The following is a 19,624-nucleotide window of genomic DNA, read 5'->3' on the forward strand; positions in this document are numbered from 1 at the left end:
ACATACTAACCCATGACATTTTTGTCAAATTTTGGACGACTACTTATCTATGACATATTTGTCAAATTTTGGACCACATAATAAAGTATCCACTTTTTTTATCAAAATTTGGACGACAAACTAAACTTTGAATTTTTTTTCACATTTTGGACAAGATACTAACCTATCACTTTTTTGTCACATTTTGGACGACTTACTAACCTATGACTTTTTACGTGATTTTGTAAGACATACTAACCTATGACATTTTTGTCACATTTTGGACGACATACTAACCTATGACATTTTTGTCACATTTTGGACGACATACTATACTATGACTTTTTTGACTGATTTTGGACGACATACTATACAATGACTTCATAGTATAGTACAGGAGTGCCCAACCAGTCGATCGCATTCTACTGTGAGATCACGGACTGATCCCTAGTTGACAGCAAGGGGTGTTGGAATAATAAATAAAAATAGAAAAAAAAAATAAAAAAATATATTTTTGTGGGTGTATGTGTCTTATGTGACGTTGGCAAACAAAAGGAAACTCGAGCAGCATTTTAAAACAGTACACAGGAGCTACAAGAGGGATTTCCCTACAAAAACGCCTTTACGTGCCACAAAAGTCAGGGACTTGAAAGCACAGCTTGCAGCACGGCAGTCAATCTTCAACAAGCCCAGGAAGACCCAGGAAAACACCGCAACTATTGCTTTTTATCACGTCAGTCATGTCCTTGCTAAGCACAAGAAGCCATTCAAAGACGGCGATATGGTGAAGGCAGCCTTTCTTGAGGCAGCGGATAGCCTTTTTGTCAACTTTAAAAATAAACCGGAGATCGTGGAGGCCGTTAAAGAAGGCAGAGAAGCAGAGACAGAGAAGCAGAGATGCAGAGAGAGAGAGAGAGAGAGACAGACAGGCAGAGAAGCAGAGACAGAGAAGCAGAGGCAGAGAGAGAGAGAGGGAGAGAGACAGGCAGAGAAGCAGAGACAGAGAGAGACAGGCAGAGAAGCAGAGACAGATAGAGAGGGACAGGCAGTCCCAGTATATTTTGTATATTATATCTACCTTTGTTGTATCTGTTTTATTATTCTATTTGGTTCATATTAAGGTCAGTTACACACACATTATCCCTCATGCACACCTTACACTACTGACTGCACTGATATTCACACCATATGTATATAGTAGTATTCCATGTAGTAAGTATAGTAATTATATAGTAAATATTTAGCTGTTCAATAAATTACTTTGTTATTCCTTAAAGTGGTGTATCGCGCATATTTGTCACGCCTTTACAGTCAGGGTGTGACAGAGGTTAGTTACTGCATGCTGGAAACTGTGTGTTGGTTTGCAATGTTGACACTGGACTGGTAGATCTCAGGAGGTTGGCCATTTGAAAAGTAGATCTTGGGTCAAAAAAGGTTGGGCACCCCTGGTATAGTATGTCGTCCAAAATGTGACATAAAAGTCATGGTATAGAGCAGGGGTAGGGAACCTATGGCTCGGGAGCCAGGTGTGGCTCTTTTGATGATTGCATCTGGCTCGCAGATTTCGGCTTTTCAGATAAAACATAAAATATTATCACTTGTTTTAATCCATCCATCGATTTTGGAAGTGGAGGAAACGCAAGTGAATGACATAAATGCAGCACCGTTCTATTCCCTGGCTTTGGATGAGTCAACAGACGTAAGTCATTTGTTGCAGTTCAGTGTGATTGCAAGATATGCTGCTGGTGACACACTGCGTGAAGAGTATTATAACAACATTATTTAAAAGAATAAATTCAGAGGCTTATTATACTCACATTTAGTTAAATTCAGTCTTAAAATATATTATATGGCTCTCACTGAAATAAATTTGCAAATATTTTGCTTTCATGGCTCTCTGAGTCAAAAAGGTTCCCGACCCCTGGTATAGAGTGTCGTCCAAAATGTGACAAAAAGTTCATAGTATAGTACGTCGTCTAAATTTTGTCAAAAAGTCATAGTATAGTATGTCATCCAAATTTTGTCAAAAAGTCATAGTATGTAGCTAGCTAGCTTCTATGCTATATTTGCTAGGAAGATTGGTAAGTAGGTTCAGGTTCAGGTAGGTAGGGGTTTCTGTGTCCCTCACTCGGCTCTTGGGAGGAGAAACTTTCCCAGTTGTTCCTGGCAATGACACATTGCTCAATCAATTGATTTTTCTGTTCTGTGGGATTGGGTGGTGTATCAGCCTATCAATACTTTCCCCAAGGGGATTAATAAAACTAAAATTCTGACCCCTGGAAGAAGTGGGTGTGTGTTTGCCTGTGTCTCATTTGCATATAAAGGGACCATGCATGAAAACCGAGCGTTCTGAAAGGGGCGGGTTTAGCAGGGTTATTGAACTGCTATGATTCTTCATCCTTATGGTAATTTGACCAAAGCATGTCACTGACATGTTCATTAGGACACCAGGGAACTATTTTAATGGGGGAAATAGGGTATAATATGTCCCCTTTAAATTCTATTCACATGCATCCTCATAGCATGATCCGATGGTATAAAGACACCTACGTCAGCTGAGCAAAAGCAGAACACTCTCTAGTTCCATCTATGCCCCCTCACTGACCTCAGACATTATGTCATTTTCATGTTAAGCCTCCAAATGTACAACTGGGATTTGCAACCCTCAGTAACTCCTTCAATCATTACTCTGCTATGTGCACTTTTCCCCTCTGGAATCTCAGAACTGGAGAGAGGTTAAAACCGTGAAGAATAAACAAGTTAATTTTGTATATCATCAACTGCCTGAAAAGCTCCCGCTGCTGTCAGTTACATGTGGTACCAGTTGGGAATGCAAGAACAACACTGTGAACTGCACAGCACTGTCAGAAAATATTCCCTTTCACTCACAGCAGTATTATCTTTGTAGTAATAATACAGGTAAAAAGTGTTTTAACGTATATATCTACCGTATATTAGATCTGATTTGACAGCTTTTGACAGTGTCAATCATAGATTTAGATATATAAATGAATACATATTATGAGTCAATTAGTTAAATCCTCCCAATCAAATTTCTTCTTTCTTTTTTTTAAGATTTAATTCGTAATAGCTTTTTACAACAGGGACGTCATCGCTGACTCTTTTCATATGTTTCAGTTTCACATGTAAAGGATTTTCCAGAATGAATGTAATAGTAGTAGTTCAGTGTGTGGTGGAAGAAACTACACAACAACACACACTCACACAGACACACATATCCAACGATGTGCAACATATACCTGGGTGTGGAAGATTGGATGTTCTGGGCTATCACAGTCTCTCCACACTCCACAGACTTCCATTAAAGGAAAAGCCAAATTCAATTATTGTGTGGGAAACTGCAGGAACACTACTCTGTCCAGGCAACACACACACACACACACACACACAGACAGACACAGTTAACACTCTCTGTGGACAGTTTTACTGTCTCCGAGTACACACAACTGCAAACTCAATTCCAATTATTCTCCAGGCACCTGCTGTCCTCTCCCCAAACTTTTATCAGACCATGAGTCACTGGCTTTTTCTTGTTCAAGATCAGAAATGATTTTTGTCATTCCTTCCTTCGCTTCGCTGTTGATCGCCTTCCAAACTTGACTCTGTCATGACCCGGCGTTATCATCCTCCAGGGTGAAGAGTCTGACACGCCCACCGCTGCCTGATCACTTCTATCAGCTCTGCGAGGACGTTCCCTGTCGCTGCCACAGCCGGGTCAAACGTTTGACACGTGCCTCAAGGTTTAGAGAGGCGTCGCCACATGAGTGCATCTTCACAAGAAGATGCTTTATGGCTCGGCAGATATTGCTAACATGGTGCTGGACAGTGCATGGTGATCTTAATCTGGTAATCTCAATTTGAACGGACTGTGACCTGTCCCCCACCCCGCCACACACACAGTGTGGGTGACGTGATCCCTGTCATCTGCTCGTGGCTGGCGTCCTACATCTGATGTATCGTGGAGAAGCCGTCAAAGGGTCACGTACAATCGTGTGCCGTGTTTTTAAAAATGAGTCCTTCTGCCTTGACCTGACAAAGATCCACACAGCAGACGACAAACAGACTGAAAGTCAGTTTTAATCAACCGTCAGTCGGTAGATTAAATGTTTCACATGCTGGCTTCAGAGTGTTGAAGGCGGTAAACAACTAACACCAAACAGAGGAAGGTTTCACATATTAAGCTGGTTTTTTTGTGCATAAAGATCATATCAATATTTCAGTATATCAAAATGTTTAGGGCTACAACCGTTATTCAGTTAGTAAAACAATCGTTCGCTTCGTACAACAAAGAAATCATGAAAACTGATTAATTTGTAGTTTGAGGACAAAACAAACACCAAACAAGAACTCAATTTATCGACAGATTAATCGATTATGGGAAATAATCATTAGTGGCTGCCCCAAAACCTTTGTTATATTGCTATTAAGATGAAGTCACAACATGTATTGTATTATAGACCTACGTTAAGACCTACGTCACCGTTTCCTTTAACTGTAGTGAACTATGTTATGCTTTAACCTTGTGTAAGAACCATACAAGGTTTATATACTGACATTGTTTACCCAAAAAAAGTAGAACGTCAGCATCATTAAAACGACAGCTTTATCTTGTGCCGGCAGAAACTCATTATCAGCAGAAACTCAACTTATTCCCGCCATAAAAAGTCATCTGTTTTCTCTTACATTTCAATTTGGAGACCTTTGAATAACGATAAGAATAAACTGAATATCATAAACATAATTAGATTAGATGTGGATATAAAGGTTGAACCAAAACATGTTTTGCTGATACGACACGTGACACGTGACACGTGACGCGAAGCTATAGCCGCTTTGCAAATAAAAAATATAAAACAGCAGTCGTCAGATAGATTTTATTTTTCATTCATTCTACAGTGTTAGATATACAAGGAGTACGTGTTTTAATTAAAGCCGAAACTTTGAAATTGAAGTTTCTAACGGACATCGTTAACATTTATGACTTCTTCCTGAGAAGACGATAACTCACTTAAACATTAACAGGTTTCATGACATCGTTCGATGTCACAAACTCAGTCTGTTTTTGAGCCTCGGTCGAACACACAAACATGTTTTGATGCGCTGCTGAATTGAACTCCTATTTCAAAGTCCAGTCATTTGAAGTCACGTGTCCAGTGTCGGGTGAACGATCAGCGGTGATGGCACCGTTACCTTTATGCTCGGCCACAGCGTCAGCTGAGAAGTGTATGCAGTGTCAGGTATTGTTGCTCGTGAGGATGAAATCGCTCCTTCCCTTTCGCACGATAAACACGACTCACTGAGACTGATGAGGGGCGATGGAGGTGCAAAGACTGGCCTGTAATGCGGAGGTGAAGCCTATGTGTTACAGGACAAAGGCAGGAAGAGAGCGGCAGTCAGGTCACGGGTTTGCAACCTGTGGCTCAGGAGCTGCATGTGGCTCTTCAGGCCCTCTGCAGTGGCTCAAGGCGAGAAATGAAAGTCTTTTAATACTTGGGTTACTAAAAACACGCGTCTCATCCCAAGTCTACGGCAAATGCGATATTTAAAAAAAAATGAAAATGAAAACCTCCCCAAACGTGACAATTGTATGCCATGAACATGGAAAGCCATTTCCAACTCTTACAATAACATGTGGAGTCTTGTCCATCCACATGCGGCTTTGTTCAAGCATGAGCTACATAACATCCAAACAAATAACAGAAGGATCTACAAAGTTCTGTGGTTTATTTGGAGGTAGGCCGACATGTGCCAGTGTTGAGTTAAAAACCGCATACTAACTATAGTTTCTGTGGCTCCTGATTATTTATATTTGGCTCAAAAATGTCTCTTCTGATTCTCTGAGCTAGAGGTGACAGGTCAACAGTGATGCTGATGACATTGCTGTGCGATAAAACAGCTGATCACACAATTAACAAGCCCAGTCTTTGACAGCAAATATTGACACAGACAGAGCACACAAGTCCTCCTGACTGAACATATGCTGGAGCTTTGTTTAACCAAAAACGAGAAGGAATACAGAACTTACAATCGTGAGAGACGTGTACCCACAAACACAATGTCAAATGAATGGAGTGAAAACTAGGGCTGAGAATCGGGATCGATACTGGTCAAAATCACTGGATGGGATATCGGAAAACGGAAAACGGAAAATCCGATACTATCCAAAAATCCTATATACTGTATATCGCATGCTTCACTGTGCACAGACTGTAAAAACAGCTTCTGAGTTCATCAGTGGTCTAATCGGACCAATATCGGTATCGGTAGATATTCAAGTTTGTGATATCGGTATCGGGATCACAGGACACAAAAAAAGTGGTATCGTCCCATCCCTGCAGAAAACTGTATCGTCAACAGTTTTCCGACTCTGGATCAACCTCACAAGGTATTAAGTCATATACAGTCACAGAGAAACGGTTGGTAGGCTTTGTGTTTGGATAATGTGACTCATGCGCAGCAGATGATTTGATATTCTTCATTAAGCACTTAGATCTGCACTCCAACTTGTTATACCTGTTCTCTAACAGCACTTTGGGTTTATTAGAGCTCAGTGTTTTGTGATTTTGTGGCACTGAGTACATGAGCAACACTGTGGCATCTGTACTCCCTTTCTTGAGAAAGATGTGTCAACTGTCTTTTCCAAAAATGACTTTCGACGATGCAGGGCATAAGGAAACATGTTGCAGCACGTTGTCTTCCTTCTAACAGATGTGCTGCATTAATCCCAGCGTCTTTCAGGGGGATCGAAATGATCGCAGCCCCTTCAGCATTCTGTGCTTCTGCTTCACTTTTTCCCTGCAAATCTAACCTCAGTCTTCAAATCCTGTCGGTTTTCCCCCCATTTTTACCCCTCTGTCCCCTCTCTCTTTCATTTCCCCTCTCTTTGTAACTCCCCCTCCCACTGTTGTCACTAAGTTGAAGGAGGGATCTGAGAGCAAAGTATGTGGAGTCCCTCCCCAGACACTCCACTGCTGGTTATTGAGGAGACACCACTCTGCAGGCAGGCAGGCAGGCAGGCAGGCAGACAGGCAGGCAGGCAGGCAGGCAGGCAGGCAGGCACCCTGAGCTGCTGTGTCATATCTTATCTCTCATCTTCAACAGCAACTTAGATCCGATCAAAGGTGCTACAGCCTCTCTCAGTTCGGGAAGACCGGTTGACAGGAAAGAGAGCAGAGGGAGGGAGGGGGACGGGTGGGGGTAAGGGGGGGGCAATGTGCCCAGTGCTGTAAAGTGGTAAGAGTGAAGGCTGCAGAGAAGTGTGGGCTGGGTTAAACTGGCACTTAAAAAGAAGCTCGCGTTGGCTGCTGTGCATTTCACCAGCAACCAGGCGGGGACATACAGCTCTCTTCACAGAGGAAAGTGTATCTTAGCTGATCCTTAGAACTCCACCATCTTAAGTCTTTCTCCTTCACCCTGTCTCTGGAGGGAGCGAGCCATGGGCACTGGTGTGGACAGGTTTCTGTGGTCTGTGCTGCTGCTGCTGCCAGCCTTGGGACTCTGCGGGGCTCTGCCAGCAGACTGGCTGCCAGGGGATTATGTGGACAGTGTGGATGATGCACTGAGGTTCCTCAATGACTACAACAGCACGGCTGAGGAGGTGTTATTCCACAGCGTCACTGCCAGCTGGAACTACAACACCAACATCACAGATCACAACTCCATGCTTCAGGTAGGACAACTCCTGGAGGGGGGACGTGTTGGCTGAACACTACTGTCGCTTAGAGTTCTTGGCAATACTGACCCTCTCATCGACGCAGATGCAGTCGTGGTCAAAGGTTACCGTGGAGCTGAGACCATTGCTATTCATCTCGCTCCAGAATTACATGCTCAGTTTCCTCTCACTGCAACTCGGCTTGTGTCTCAACGCAAATATGAAACTGACCTGAATGCCCGTGTTGTGAGCGTCTCCAAGCTTTGAGTACATTCTTAGGGGAGTGTTTTTGTGCACTGTTATTTTTGTTTGTGTTTTATTACATATTCAGCTTCAAAACACAGATGCACCTGTTAAAGGATGCTGTTTCTTACGCAAACTAATATTATCTCCGCACATCTGTTTGTGAGGCGTTTAAAAACCTTAGCTGATGGCAAATGTCGGCGATATCAGAGTTGTACCTACCATGTGCCTGAGGAGCATTTGCAGTAACACAGGAGATGAGGGCGAGGAAATTGTCAAAAGGCTGTATTTGTGCAAAGTCTGGGATTGTGTGTGCCCATATTTCTTTTTACCATCTCTTTAGGAGCTTCACTGGCACATACACTGACCTTGTAAGGACCAGTAGTTCTCATGGAGACCAAAACCTGGTCCAAATGAGGCAGATTTGTGAGGAACTGGATGAGTTTAGGGCTAAAATTGAATTGTAGTTACGTTGCAGTGAGGGTTAGACGTATGGCTTTGTTTTGGTTGTCCAAATGAATGAGTGTTAATGCCGTGTCCCGAGAAGAATAGTGCAACGTGTGTGTGTGTGTGTGTGTGTGTGTGTGTGTGTGCTTGGACAGCTGTCACAGCAGGACTTCACCACACTCTTCACACTTTGGGAAATGGTCTCCTAATGGACTAAACAGGTGTAACCACACCAGTGTTAGAGAGGTCAGGCTGCAGCGTGTGTTTTGTTCTCCGTGTGTGTGTGTTTCTCAGAGACGTGACGTGATGTGAGGTGAGGTGAAAGACGAGCGGGCTTGTAGCTGCTGTGTGTGGGTACGATTCCTCTCTGGCATTCTGCACAGTTCAAGGGATGCAAAGTGAATCCGAGGTCTGAGCTCCATCTGATCTGGCAGCCAGGGGGAGGGGGCGGGTGGTTGTAAGTGGCGGTGACCACTGAGCCTTACACATTTTCTAAGTCTGGCATTCAAATTATGCCGCAGATTATTAAAATAAACAGACAGTAGTGGAGAGAAGAATAGGAACGGATTAAATATGTGTGTGTGTGCACTCACCACATCTTTCAGAGGTTAGGAGGTCGACGATCCATCTTCTTCTACTTTTATCCTCCACATGAGGATCGCAGGCGCCAGTCCCAGCTGACATAGAGCGAAAGGCGGGGTACACCCTGGACCGGTCACCCGTCCATCACTGGGCTACAAAGGCACAAACAACACTTACGGTCAATTTAGAGTGTCCAATGTGTTCGAACTGTGGGAGAAAACCCACGCACACACACGTGGGGAGAACATGTGGACTCCATGCAGAAAGACCCTTAACACAAGCTTCTAAACGTGCTGAATTAAAAAAAAAACGGTGATGAACGTGTATATAAGTGACTGATGCTCTTTGGGCCCCATTAAAAAAAAAAAAAGAACATAAAAAAGTGTCACAATCAAACACTGAGGCTCATTTCTCTGTCGCTAGCACAAACAGTAAAATACGTCAAATGTATCTCAACACGACAAGTTCATATTTAAAACACCACAAATTCTATTGTATTGTTCACTTTTGAAAGCAGTAACGTGTTTAAAAGGCGATCGTGGGAGTTTATGGACAGGTCCCAAAACATTTACAACACGGACCGCAGCTCATAAAACGCAAAGGGCCTTGAGTGAAGAGACATTTCACCCTTATCTTTATTATTTGCCGAGAACGTGATTATCTCGGTGGATGAAAAAAAAAAAGAAGAAGACAGAGATTGAGAGGAAGTGCGAAAAGGTCAGAGTTAATACTTCACCTCACTGTCAGTGGTTTGCCCTCCTGCCGCCTGTTATTTTAATGAAGTCTGGAGGAAAGCAGGACATGACAACGCTTCTGTGAAAACACTGGTGTTATGTCAGTGTTATTGGTGTGTGTGTGTGTGTGTTATACAGCTATGGGAACCAGTTGGTCTGCTTTTTATCGTGTGACTCAGCTGGGGTTGCTTCACACCATAAGTAGCATTTCCCATTATTTATCATGACACAGTGTCAGGTTTTCTCAGCCTTGACCTCATCCATCCCAGCACTGACATTATTGAATTGAAAACACATATATATCCTGTGTGACCTTCCAGTTTGCCATAAAGAGACGCTCTGGAGAGTCACTGAGGCCAGATATGGCCATGTGTACTTGAGCTACAATGGACTTTTGTTCAAATATTATCCCGGGGATTGCAGGATATTTTGTTTTTGAGCGCTAAAGCATTTTTTCGATCCCGCGAGGAAGCTGCGGTGGAGCAGCTGTTCAGGAACACTGAGCCACGATGAAGACATCCCGTGTGATTTGAATAACATGAGGCTGAGTGGTTATTTCTTGAGACATTAATGAACGGTCAAAAACATCTCTGGGGGCTATAAATGTGTGCCACAGCATTTGGTAAAAACAAACAAAAACACGGAGGGGGAAATTTGAAATGAATCAAAATCATTTGCATGAATGTGTAAAGAAGCTAAATGGCAAATGCTGCTTCCTCGCCCGGGGCTTTAAATCTGAATTTCTGAAACACTGTTCTGTTATAGCAGAAATAAATAGGTGCCATAGATCAATGTCATTTATTTCCTCCATCTTCTCCTCTCACCTTTAGGTAAATGCGTCCCTTGAAGAGCAAGCATTTTCTGAAGCCTGGGGGATGAAGGCCAAGAATACCTTCACTGACGCAACTATCAACAAACTAACAGACCCAAAAGACAGGACACTGATGGGAAAGATCAAGATACTGGGACCTGCCAACCTGCCCGAGGAAGAGAGAAAGAAGGTTTGTTTCTGCTCGATATTTTTCATTAGGGAATTCACTGTTCTTTTACTATTTGTCTGTCTCTGCATCAACGTCTCTTCTCTCTCGCCCCTTTTGCAGTATAACACCATTCTCAGCACGATGGACAGTATTTATTCAACAGCCAAGGTGCATCCACAGCCAAACATAAGCTGGAGCCTGGAACCTCGTAAGTAAATATGATGCAAAAAAAATGCTCAGTTTAGGGGCTAAAATGACATTACACAATACAGATGTTGTGGCGTTCTCTGTAAGGAACAGAAGGGACAGAGCAACGACGAGGAATACGGTGCAGAGGGGAAGTCTCTGAGCAAAAATAGTTCTAAGTGGTTAAGATGTTATCGGCTATTGAGAAACTAACAGGATCTGCTAAATGACTCTGGAGAGGTCACCAAAGGAAATGTTATGTTATGTTATGTGCCCGTGAGTGCTGAGTGCAAAGCTATAGAAACAACACCAGGAGCTTTTAACAACAACCACCCCGAGACATAATCGTGAGAAACGATTGCCAACACACGAACACATTGTTGACCAAAAAAACAGGAATTTCTTCGAAAACAATTGAGAAATAAATGAAGTTTGAGCTTTTTTTTTGTCTTTTTCTGCAGATCTCACAAATATTATGGCCAATTCCAGGAGCTACAAGAAACTGCTATACGCCTGGGAGGGCTGGCACAATGCATCTGGTGTCCCTCTCAAGAAGCACTACCCTGGGTTTGTGGAGCTTAGCAACAAAGCCTCCAAAGCTGATGGTAAGAACGCCATCTTCACAGAGGGGCGCCATTATCAAAGAGCAAGAATGATATCAAATAAAAATGTTTGTCCTTTTTAGGATTTGCTGACACTGGAGCTGACTGGCGGTCTTGGTATGATACTCCGACATTTGAAGCCGATTTAGAAGATCTTTATAAGACCATTGAGCCACTCTACAAAAACCTGCATGCCTTTGTGAGGCGCCAGCTCTACAACCAGTACGGTTCCAAATACATCAACCTTAATGGACCTATCCCGGCTCACCTGCTAGGTACAACATGAAACATGCTGCTGACATACACTGTCTCCCGTTGAGCGCTATGATTATATTCCAAAGAGGATTGGTCAGATGCATTGTTGGTGCATTGTTACCTTAAGGCAGCAAATGACTATAGTGGAAGGGAGCACACCCTAAATATACCCATGCTGTGCACAAACTATAGGTTTTAACTTATAGTCAAAGCAACACCAAGACAAAAAATGTAACAAGATGTAACAAGAAGTAAATTTGATGAGCTCGAATGATCTCCATGTAACGTTAAATCTCTGATATTCAGAGAGGAAACTTCTACAATATCAAGAAGTCTAAAAAAAGTGTATAAAATCATCATACACAGTGTTTGAATCATAAGATGATTTCTTCCTCCCTCACAGGAAACATGTGGGCCCAGACCTGGAACAATATTTATGGTTTGATGATCCCATTTCCTGAAAAACCCAACTTGGATGTGACTGATGAAATGGTCAAACAAGTAAGTGTGCTGACGAGATTTTGTGTGAAATGCCATAATCCCAATAGATCCCGTTCTTGTTTTTTTTGGGTGCTCGTAGTGTTGGAGTGAACAGTATGACTGCTGAATTTTCACAGGGCTACAATGCCACGCACATGTTCCGCGTGGCGGAGGAGTTCTTCACCTCTCTGGGTTTGAAGGAGATGCCTACAGAGTTCTGGGAAGAGTCTATGCTCGAGAAGCCCGAGGGTCGAGAGGTGGTGTGTCATGCATCTGCCTGGGACTTTTACAACCGCAAAGATTTCAGGTAGTAGAATAATTTAGATACTGTATGTGTTGATTACTTTTACATTTCATGTACAATCTGAAAAGATCTGCATTGACCCACTTTTAAAGAAGTTATTTTTTGGCGTTTCTTCCTGCGTAGGATCAAGCAGTGCACCACAGTGACGATGGAGCAGCTCTTTACTGTGCACCATGAGATGGGGCATATCCAGTATTACCTGCAGTACAAAGACAAGCCTGTGGGCTTCCGTCGCGGTGCCAACCCCGGTTTTCACGAGGCTATCGGGGATGTGTTGTCTCTGTCAGTTTCCACTCCCAAACATCTGAAAACCATCAATCTGCTGGAATCTGCGACCTCTGACCCTGGTAAAGACGCAAAAAAAGACTTTTTAAAAACAGATCTAAAGCCATCATTGAATTAAAGTGTGAACTCATTAATCGTGATCAAATGTTTTCTCCAGAAACTGATCTCAATTACCTGCTGAAGATGGCTCTGGAGAAGATTGCCTTCCTTCCCTTTGGCTACCTCATCGACCAGTGGAGGTGGGGTGTGTTCAGTGGAAACACTCCTCCAGAGCGGTACAACTCTGATTGGTGGTACCTCAGGTAGGATTTTATCTTCAGGACAATAAAGCCACATATTCAGTAGTTCTGGTGTAATGTCTAATCGTTAGTGACATCCAATCATTTAGAAATAATCAGTGTAATTATCACAATCTGTTTGATTATTGTTATTTTTAAGGTTTATTTTTGGTCTCCACCAGTTCCTGAACACAGTTTGCGGATTCCACAGATGCGTTGCTTTGTAGTCAGGGTAGAAGGCAGTGGTTACTCTGGCTAACGTTCAAATTGAGGTGTGCGAGTGTTTGTATGAAGTAAGGTGTTTCTGGGAGAAGAACACACACACACACCCAGCTGAGACTGAGGAAAAGCAACAATTATAGGCAGGGTCATTTTCCCAAACTTATGTAACCACGTGCCAGAGTGCACTTATCCATCTGTTTCTTGTTTCTTTTCACAGGACGAAGTATCAAGGCATCTGCCCACCCACCAGACGTACAGCTGATCACTTTGATCCCGGGGCAAAATACCACATTCCTGGAAACACACCGTACATCAGGTATAGCATCACAGCTTCAAAAACAGCACATTCTTCCGGAACAGTCATGACAACGGTGTGCATGCAGATACAATGTGCAAAAGTGAATTAACAGGCAAGACAAGGCTGGTTGGCTCCAGTGTGTTGTGTGTAAATTCCAGGCAAATGGCTTTGAACAATACAATAGCAGGAAGTTTGCTGTCGAGGCATTGTAAGAAAACGATATGACCTTGTTTTCTTAAATAACATGTGGGAGGATAGTTAATGGAACATACGTTTTGTTAATCGGACAAACACATTGTTATGATTTCTACTGTTGTTAGTATTTTTTTTGAACGTGCACTAAGGAGATGACAACCTTTCCCCTGCAGGTATTTTGTCAGCTTCATCCTGCAGTTCCAGTTCCATGAAAAACTCTGTGAAGCAGCCAAACACACTGGTGCTCTGCACACATGTGACATCTACCGCTCCAAAGAAGCAGGCGCCATTTTACAGTATGTGATCTCATGCGGCCTCTATTGTAAACATTAAAGGATTGTGGTGGCAGTAGTAGTGTAATTTCCTTTTTACCTCCCCCAGGAAGGTTCTCCAGGCTGGCTCATCTAAAGCTTGGCCTGACGTGCTCCAGGAGGCTATAGGCACCAGAAAGATGGATGCTGGCTCACTGATGAGATACTTTGCCCCCATTATTGAGTGGCTAGAGAAGCAGAATGAAAATGAGACTTTGGGATGGCCTGACTTCAACTGGGTCCCACCCATCCCTGAAGGCTACCCTGAGGATATTGGTAAGCAAGAACTTATCAAAGATAGTGATGTGGTAAACAGGCAGGCATTCGACAGAAGAAAGCAAAACATTTATCCTGCTAAGATGTAACAAAGATGTTGTTTTTTTGCTTTTTTGCCTTAGTACATTTTCTGTAGTCAACTCTGCATGCACACAAACGGAAATGTTCCAACACTGCGGGGTTCACACATTATAATCATAACTCAAACATCATAATTCTAGTTAAATGTGTGTTTTCCAAACTTAATTACATGGATCATTTTGTACAGACAAGAACACGGATGAGCTTGATGCAAAGACCTTTCTGGAGGAGTACAACAGTACAGCTGAGGAGGTGTGGAACGCCTACACTGAGGCCTCCTGGAAGTACAACACTGACATCAATGACGCCAATAAGAAGGAGATGGTGAGACACTCTGACCTCTACTGGGATCGTCTTTCTTTTTTGCACCAAATTCGGGAACTCATGAAGCGTGTCAATGAATCAATAAGTGAGTCTATTCTTCTTCTCTAGCTTGAGAAGAACCTGGCGATGGCAGACCATTCCTTGAAGTACGGACAGAGGGCGCGTCAGTATGACACCACCGACTTCCAGGACGCCTCTGTCAAACGAATCATAAACAAACTCAGTGACATCGAGCGTGCCGCGCTGCCTTCAGCACAGCTGGAAGAGGTGAGGAGGATATGGTTAGAGTGACAACATGAGTTTGAGCCAGAGTTACAGGGTACAAAAAGCAGCTACTCCCAATTGATGACTTATCATATTGTTTTGCACTGTTCAGACCTGTCGCTCGCTCTGAGCAGGTGTAGAACACACCCAACAATCTAACTCTTGGTGGACATGTTTGCCTTTTCAGTACAACAATCTCCTGTCCAACATGGAGACCAAGTACAGCGTGGCGGAGGTCTGCAGAGAAGATGGCACCTGCCACCCACTGGATCCAGGTAAGACAATGGAATAGGTGCCATTCCGAATATAAATTGAATAGCTAAAAGATTTTCAATTAAAACATCGGGGAAATGCATTGTGTGGTAAGTTGCTGTAGTATAGGAGTGTGTTGGTGTTTCAGACCTCCAGAAGATCATGGCTGAGTCCAGGGATTATGATGAATTGTTATTTGCCTGGAAAGGCTGGAGAGACGCTGCTGGAAAAGAAATTCGTCAGGATTTCAAGAGATATGTTGAATTGGCCAATCAAGCAGCCAAACTCAATGGTACGATCACAAATGGATCCTTCTAAATCCAACTTTTCCAACAACTCACCCTGACTGGAAAGTCTATTGGGGAAATACACCTGACTCTTGATTGTGTTTATCCCTGGTGCTCTTTTCAGGTCACTCTGACAATGGTGCTTTCTGGCGCTCCCTGTATGAGACCCCGACCTTTGAGGAAGACCTGGAGACTCTATGGAAGGAGCTGGAGCCACTCTATCAAAATGTGCATGCTTATGTGCGCAGGGCTTTGTACAAAAAGTATGGCTCCAAGTACATCAATCTGAAGGGACCCATTCCTGCTCATTTGCTGGGTAGGTACCAGGAGGAGACTCTCCGTGAAAGAGCTATTGCTTCTTGAATTGGACGCAGTATTCAGAATGTGTGTATTGATCATAGGCTCCAAGTATTTCAGGAGTTTTTAATTATGAAATCCAATGGAAACTAATACTGCGTCCAAAAGTCTTCGTGTGGAGACATATCCCACTGATTTCAGTCTGGATTTCATTTGCTTTTGGAGACATAAAGGATGGGTTTGTGTATCACAGTCAGACAGTTAGACTGACTTCACTTGTTGAAATGCTGGCAGAGGAGAAGATGACTCGTCTTCTTAAGACAACCTCTTATGCTTAGAAATATGAATCGTCTTGTCGTCCTTTCAGGCAACATGTGGGCACAGACCTGGTCTGGCATCATGGATTTGGTTATGCCCTATCCAGATGCAACGCAGGTTGACGCAACGCCAGCAATGGTGGCAAAGGTAAACCAACCAGTTTAACCAACTGTTATCATGGCCCCGTGAAAACACGTGAATGTGTACATTTATTACACAGCTGTTGCTGTTAACACATTTCCTTTCTTTTCTCCACTCAGGGGTGGAATGCCCTCAAGATGTTTGAGGAGTCGGACAAATTTTTCACCTCTCTTGGTTTGATACCAATGCCAAGTGAGTTCTGGGAAAAGTCAATGCTGGAAAAGCCATCTGATGGACGCAAGGTGGTCTGCCACGCCTCGGCATGGGACTTCTATAACCGAAAAGACTTCAGGTTAGTGCTGTATAAACGCCACCATTAACAATCGCAGACATCTTTGTAGAGTGGAATGAAGTTATTTTGAGGGGCAAGGAATGCAGCTCCTTTATACGAGTGCTTCATTTGCAGTGCTACCAAGTGAATGACGTCCAATAGAATGTAAAATGAATGCCTCGATGGTGTCTCCAGGATCAAACAGTGCACTGTGGTAACCATGGATGACCTGATCACCGTGCACCACGAGATGGGCCACGTCCAGTACTTCCTGCAGTATAAAGACCAGCCTGTGTCGTTCCGCGATGGAGCCAATCCCGGATTCCACGAGGCCATCGGCGATGTTCTGGCTCTTTCTGTGGCCACACCCAAACATCTGCAGAGCATCGGCCTCCTGGATAAAGTTGAGAGCAACTACGGTGGGTGACTGTTACTGTTAGTGGTCCCACAAAAGCAGGGGGTTTTAAAACACAGTGTTCAGCTCATGATACAGATGTTTTTGACCGTTCCTTTAGAGAGTGACATCAACTTCTTGATGAACATGGCGCTTGATAAGATAGCTTTCCTACCATTTGGTTACCTTATGGACCAGTGGAGATGGAAGGTATTTGATGGACGCATCCCTCCGACTGAATACAGCAAGGAGTGGTGGAACCTCAGGTAAAGTTCACAAGTGCTTTTACGGTCATCTTGTAAAAGTAGGTGGAAAGCAAATTGTTAAATTAGTAAATTATTTACTGTCATAACCTGTCGACACACTTTGCGTTGCAGGATGAAATACCAGGGACTGTGTCCACCTGTAACCCGCACTGAAGATGACTTTGATCCCGGTGCAAAGTTCCACATTCCTGCTAACGTGCCCTATGTCCGGTAAATTTCTACTGATTCCACAGAACAAGCACGACACCCAATAATTGAGCACAGAGCAACTGATAAATCCTTCAATGCAATCTAATCAACCGTGGATTGATAAGATAAATTATAAAGTGGAACATAAAGTGCAGATAGACACTTTGCTCACAAAAGCGCAGGAAGCATGATGTGACAGTGTCTGTTTGCTGATCTTCATCCAGGTACTTTGTCAGCTTCATCGTTCAGTTCCAGTTCCACAAGGCTTTGTGTGATGCTGCCAAACATACAGGGCCTCTCCATACCTGTGATATTTACCAATCGAAAGATGCTGGGAAGCTTCTCGGGTTAGTGCACACACACACACACACACACACACACTATTGTGTTTCTGACTGTCATGTCTTTTTCAAATGCAAATGAGGGGCTATATCCCAGATTATTTTTACATTACATTACATTACATGTCATTTAGCAGACGCTTTTATCCAAGGCGACTTACAAAAGTGCATTTAAACTTTTGGGTACAAATAAGAGCTAGAAGTAAGTAAGAGCTTCAAGTAGAACAAACTATGAAGTGCAGAACAAACTATGAAGAACTATGAACTATTTAACTTGGATGAACTGGCTAAAAAAAAAACTTGCTTTTCACACTGCCATTGGTTGTTCCACCCTGAGGTGTTATTCTTCCACCACTGCTTTACCAGTGCGTGAAATGTGATGTTACAAGCTCAGCTCTATGATTTTGTTTTATTACGTTTTGTATGGAGCACAGTCTGAAGTTGAGAAAGGGTAAGGTTATGTAAATGGCCTGTAAGATGAAACTGATAAAAACTCACATGCACTGCAAAGCAGGACAGAATTGGTCCTGGGAGTGAATACAGATTAAACACATTACAACTGGTTTAAACTCTGGGAATAAACGTGCAGGTGATGTATATTATCTGTAGAACACACTGACCCGGGTCTTTGCTGAACCTGCCCTCTGCCCTGTGGTTGCAGTGACTTGATGAAGCTGGGTTTCAGCAAACCCTGGCCCGAGGCAATGAGCATGATCACCGGCCAGCCCAACATGACTGCCCAGCCACTCATGGAGTATTTCAAACCTCTCATCGAATGGCTGGAGAAAGAGAACGACAATAACAAGGACGTTCGTGGGTGGCCCGAGTACGACTGGAGGCCTTCGGCGGGTACGTCCTTGCACACTCACAGCATCCACACACGCACACAGGCACGCATTTAGGGAACACTATTTGCTGGATGTTTGGGTAAAATAAGTTTTCCTGCCTCCAAGCCAAATGGTTTTTGAACTCTTTCCCAGAAAAAGGAAAGGCACTATAGCTTCCCACAGATGCATTTGCGTTTTGTTTTTCCTCCTCTGCTGCGTCCCACGGTGAAATCAGTCGTCGGCTTCCTCTTGTTTAACTGATGAGGTCGCCGCTGAAAAGGATGTAAACACATGAGATTAATAACAGTGTCGAGGAGACGCAGCGGCAAAACGAGAACACAGCTGTTGTTGCAGAGATCAAGCGAGAAATGGAGACGACGAACCCCCTTTATCTGGATTTTGAACACATCACAGCAGAGACTTAATGTCATTTTTAATGTAAATGAAAGCGTTTGTTATAATGTCACTTACATTAGTTACTTATTTTTTGGTTTGTGTCCAGATGAAGTCAAAATAGAAGAACCCAAACCAACCACAGTGGACTTCCTGGGTATGAATGTGAACAGCTCAGCTGCCGTCGCCGGCCAGTGGGTGCTGCTGGTGATTGGCCTCGTCCTCTTGCTCGCCACCATCCTACTCGCCTACAAGTACAGGAAGTCAAAAAAGTCTAAAAAGTCCAATTCCATGATGGAGCTCAAGTGAAGTGACTCGTCGTCGGTGGCGGCTTGAGTAAATCCTGACTTACTGTAACCATAACAGTACCAACCTCAATGTGAACATGTGTGTTTTGTGTACTGTACATGTATACATGATCCAATTTGTTTTTCCTTGTGGTCTGCCTCCCTCTCTCGTCTTGTATATATATTATATACACTTGAAGTCGAATTGTGTTTTGCCTATGCAAGAGAACATTACTATTTTGTAATTTATTTGTAATATTTGAATGTTTTCAAATGAATGTAAAGTTGATAATAATTGTATTCAGATTGTTTTTGTTGAATCCCCTCTGCATTTCTACAATAAAGAGATGAAATATTGATTCC

At 43.2% G+C, this 19,624-nt stretch overlaps 1 protein-coding gene across 1 annotated transcript; it reads left to right on the forward strand.

Annotated features, from left to right (window-relative positions):
• The first annotated feature begins 7,263 nt into the window (after positions 1-7,263).
• On the forward strand, positions 7,264-19,620 carry ace (angiotensin I converting enzyme (peptidyl-dipeptidase A) 1). The gene is made up of 25 exons (XM_044013635.1): positions 7,264-7,669; positions 10,488-10,658; positions 10,758-10,845; positions 11,285-11,428; positions 11,509-11,700; positions 12,084-12,181; positions 12,298-12,467; positions 12,588-12,811; positions 12,907-13,051; positions 13,467-13,565; positions 13,916-14,038; positions 14,124-14,329; positions 14,598-14,734; positions 14,843-15,001; positions 15,186-15,273; positions 15,399-15,542; positions 15,662-15,853; positions 16,202-16,299; positions 16,413-16,585; positions 16,760-16,983; positions 17,080-17,224; positions 17,336-17,434; positions 17,638-17,760; positions 18,416-18,603; positions 19,084-19,620. The coding sequence occupies exons 1-25, from the start codon at positions 7,436-7,438 to the stop codon at positions 19,281-19,283; spliced, it is 3,864 nt and encodes a 1,287-aa protein (XP_043869570.1). The 5' UTR covers positions 7,264-7,435; the 3' UTR covers positions 19,284-19,620.
• The last annotated feature ends 4 nt before the right edge of the window (positions 19,621-19,624 follow it).

The sequence above is a fragment of the Solea senegalensis genome, linkage group LG18 (assembly GCF_019176455.1).
Source record: "Solea senegalensis isolate Sse05_10M linkage group LG18, IFAPA_SoseM_1, whole genome shotgun sequence".
NCBI lineage: Eukaryota > Metazoa > Chordata > Actinopteri > Pleuronectiformes > Soleidae > Solea > Solea senegalensis.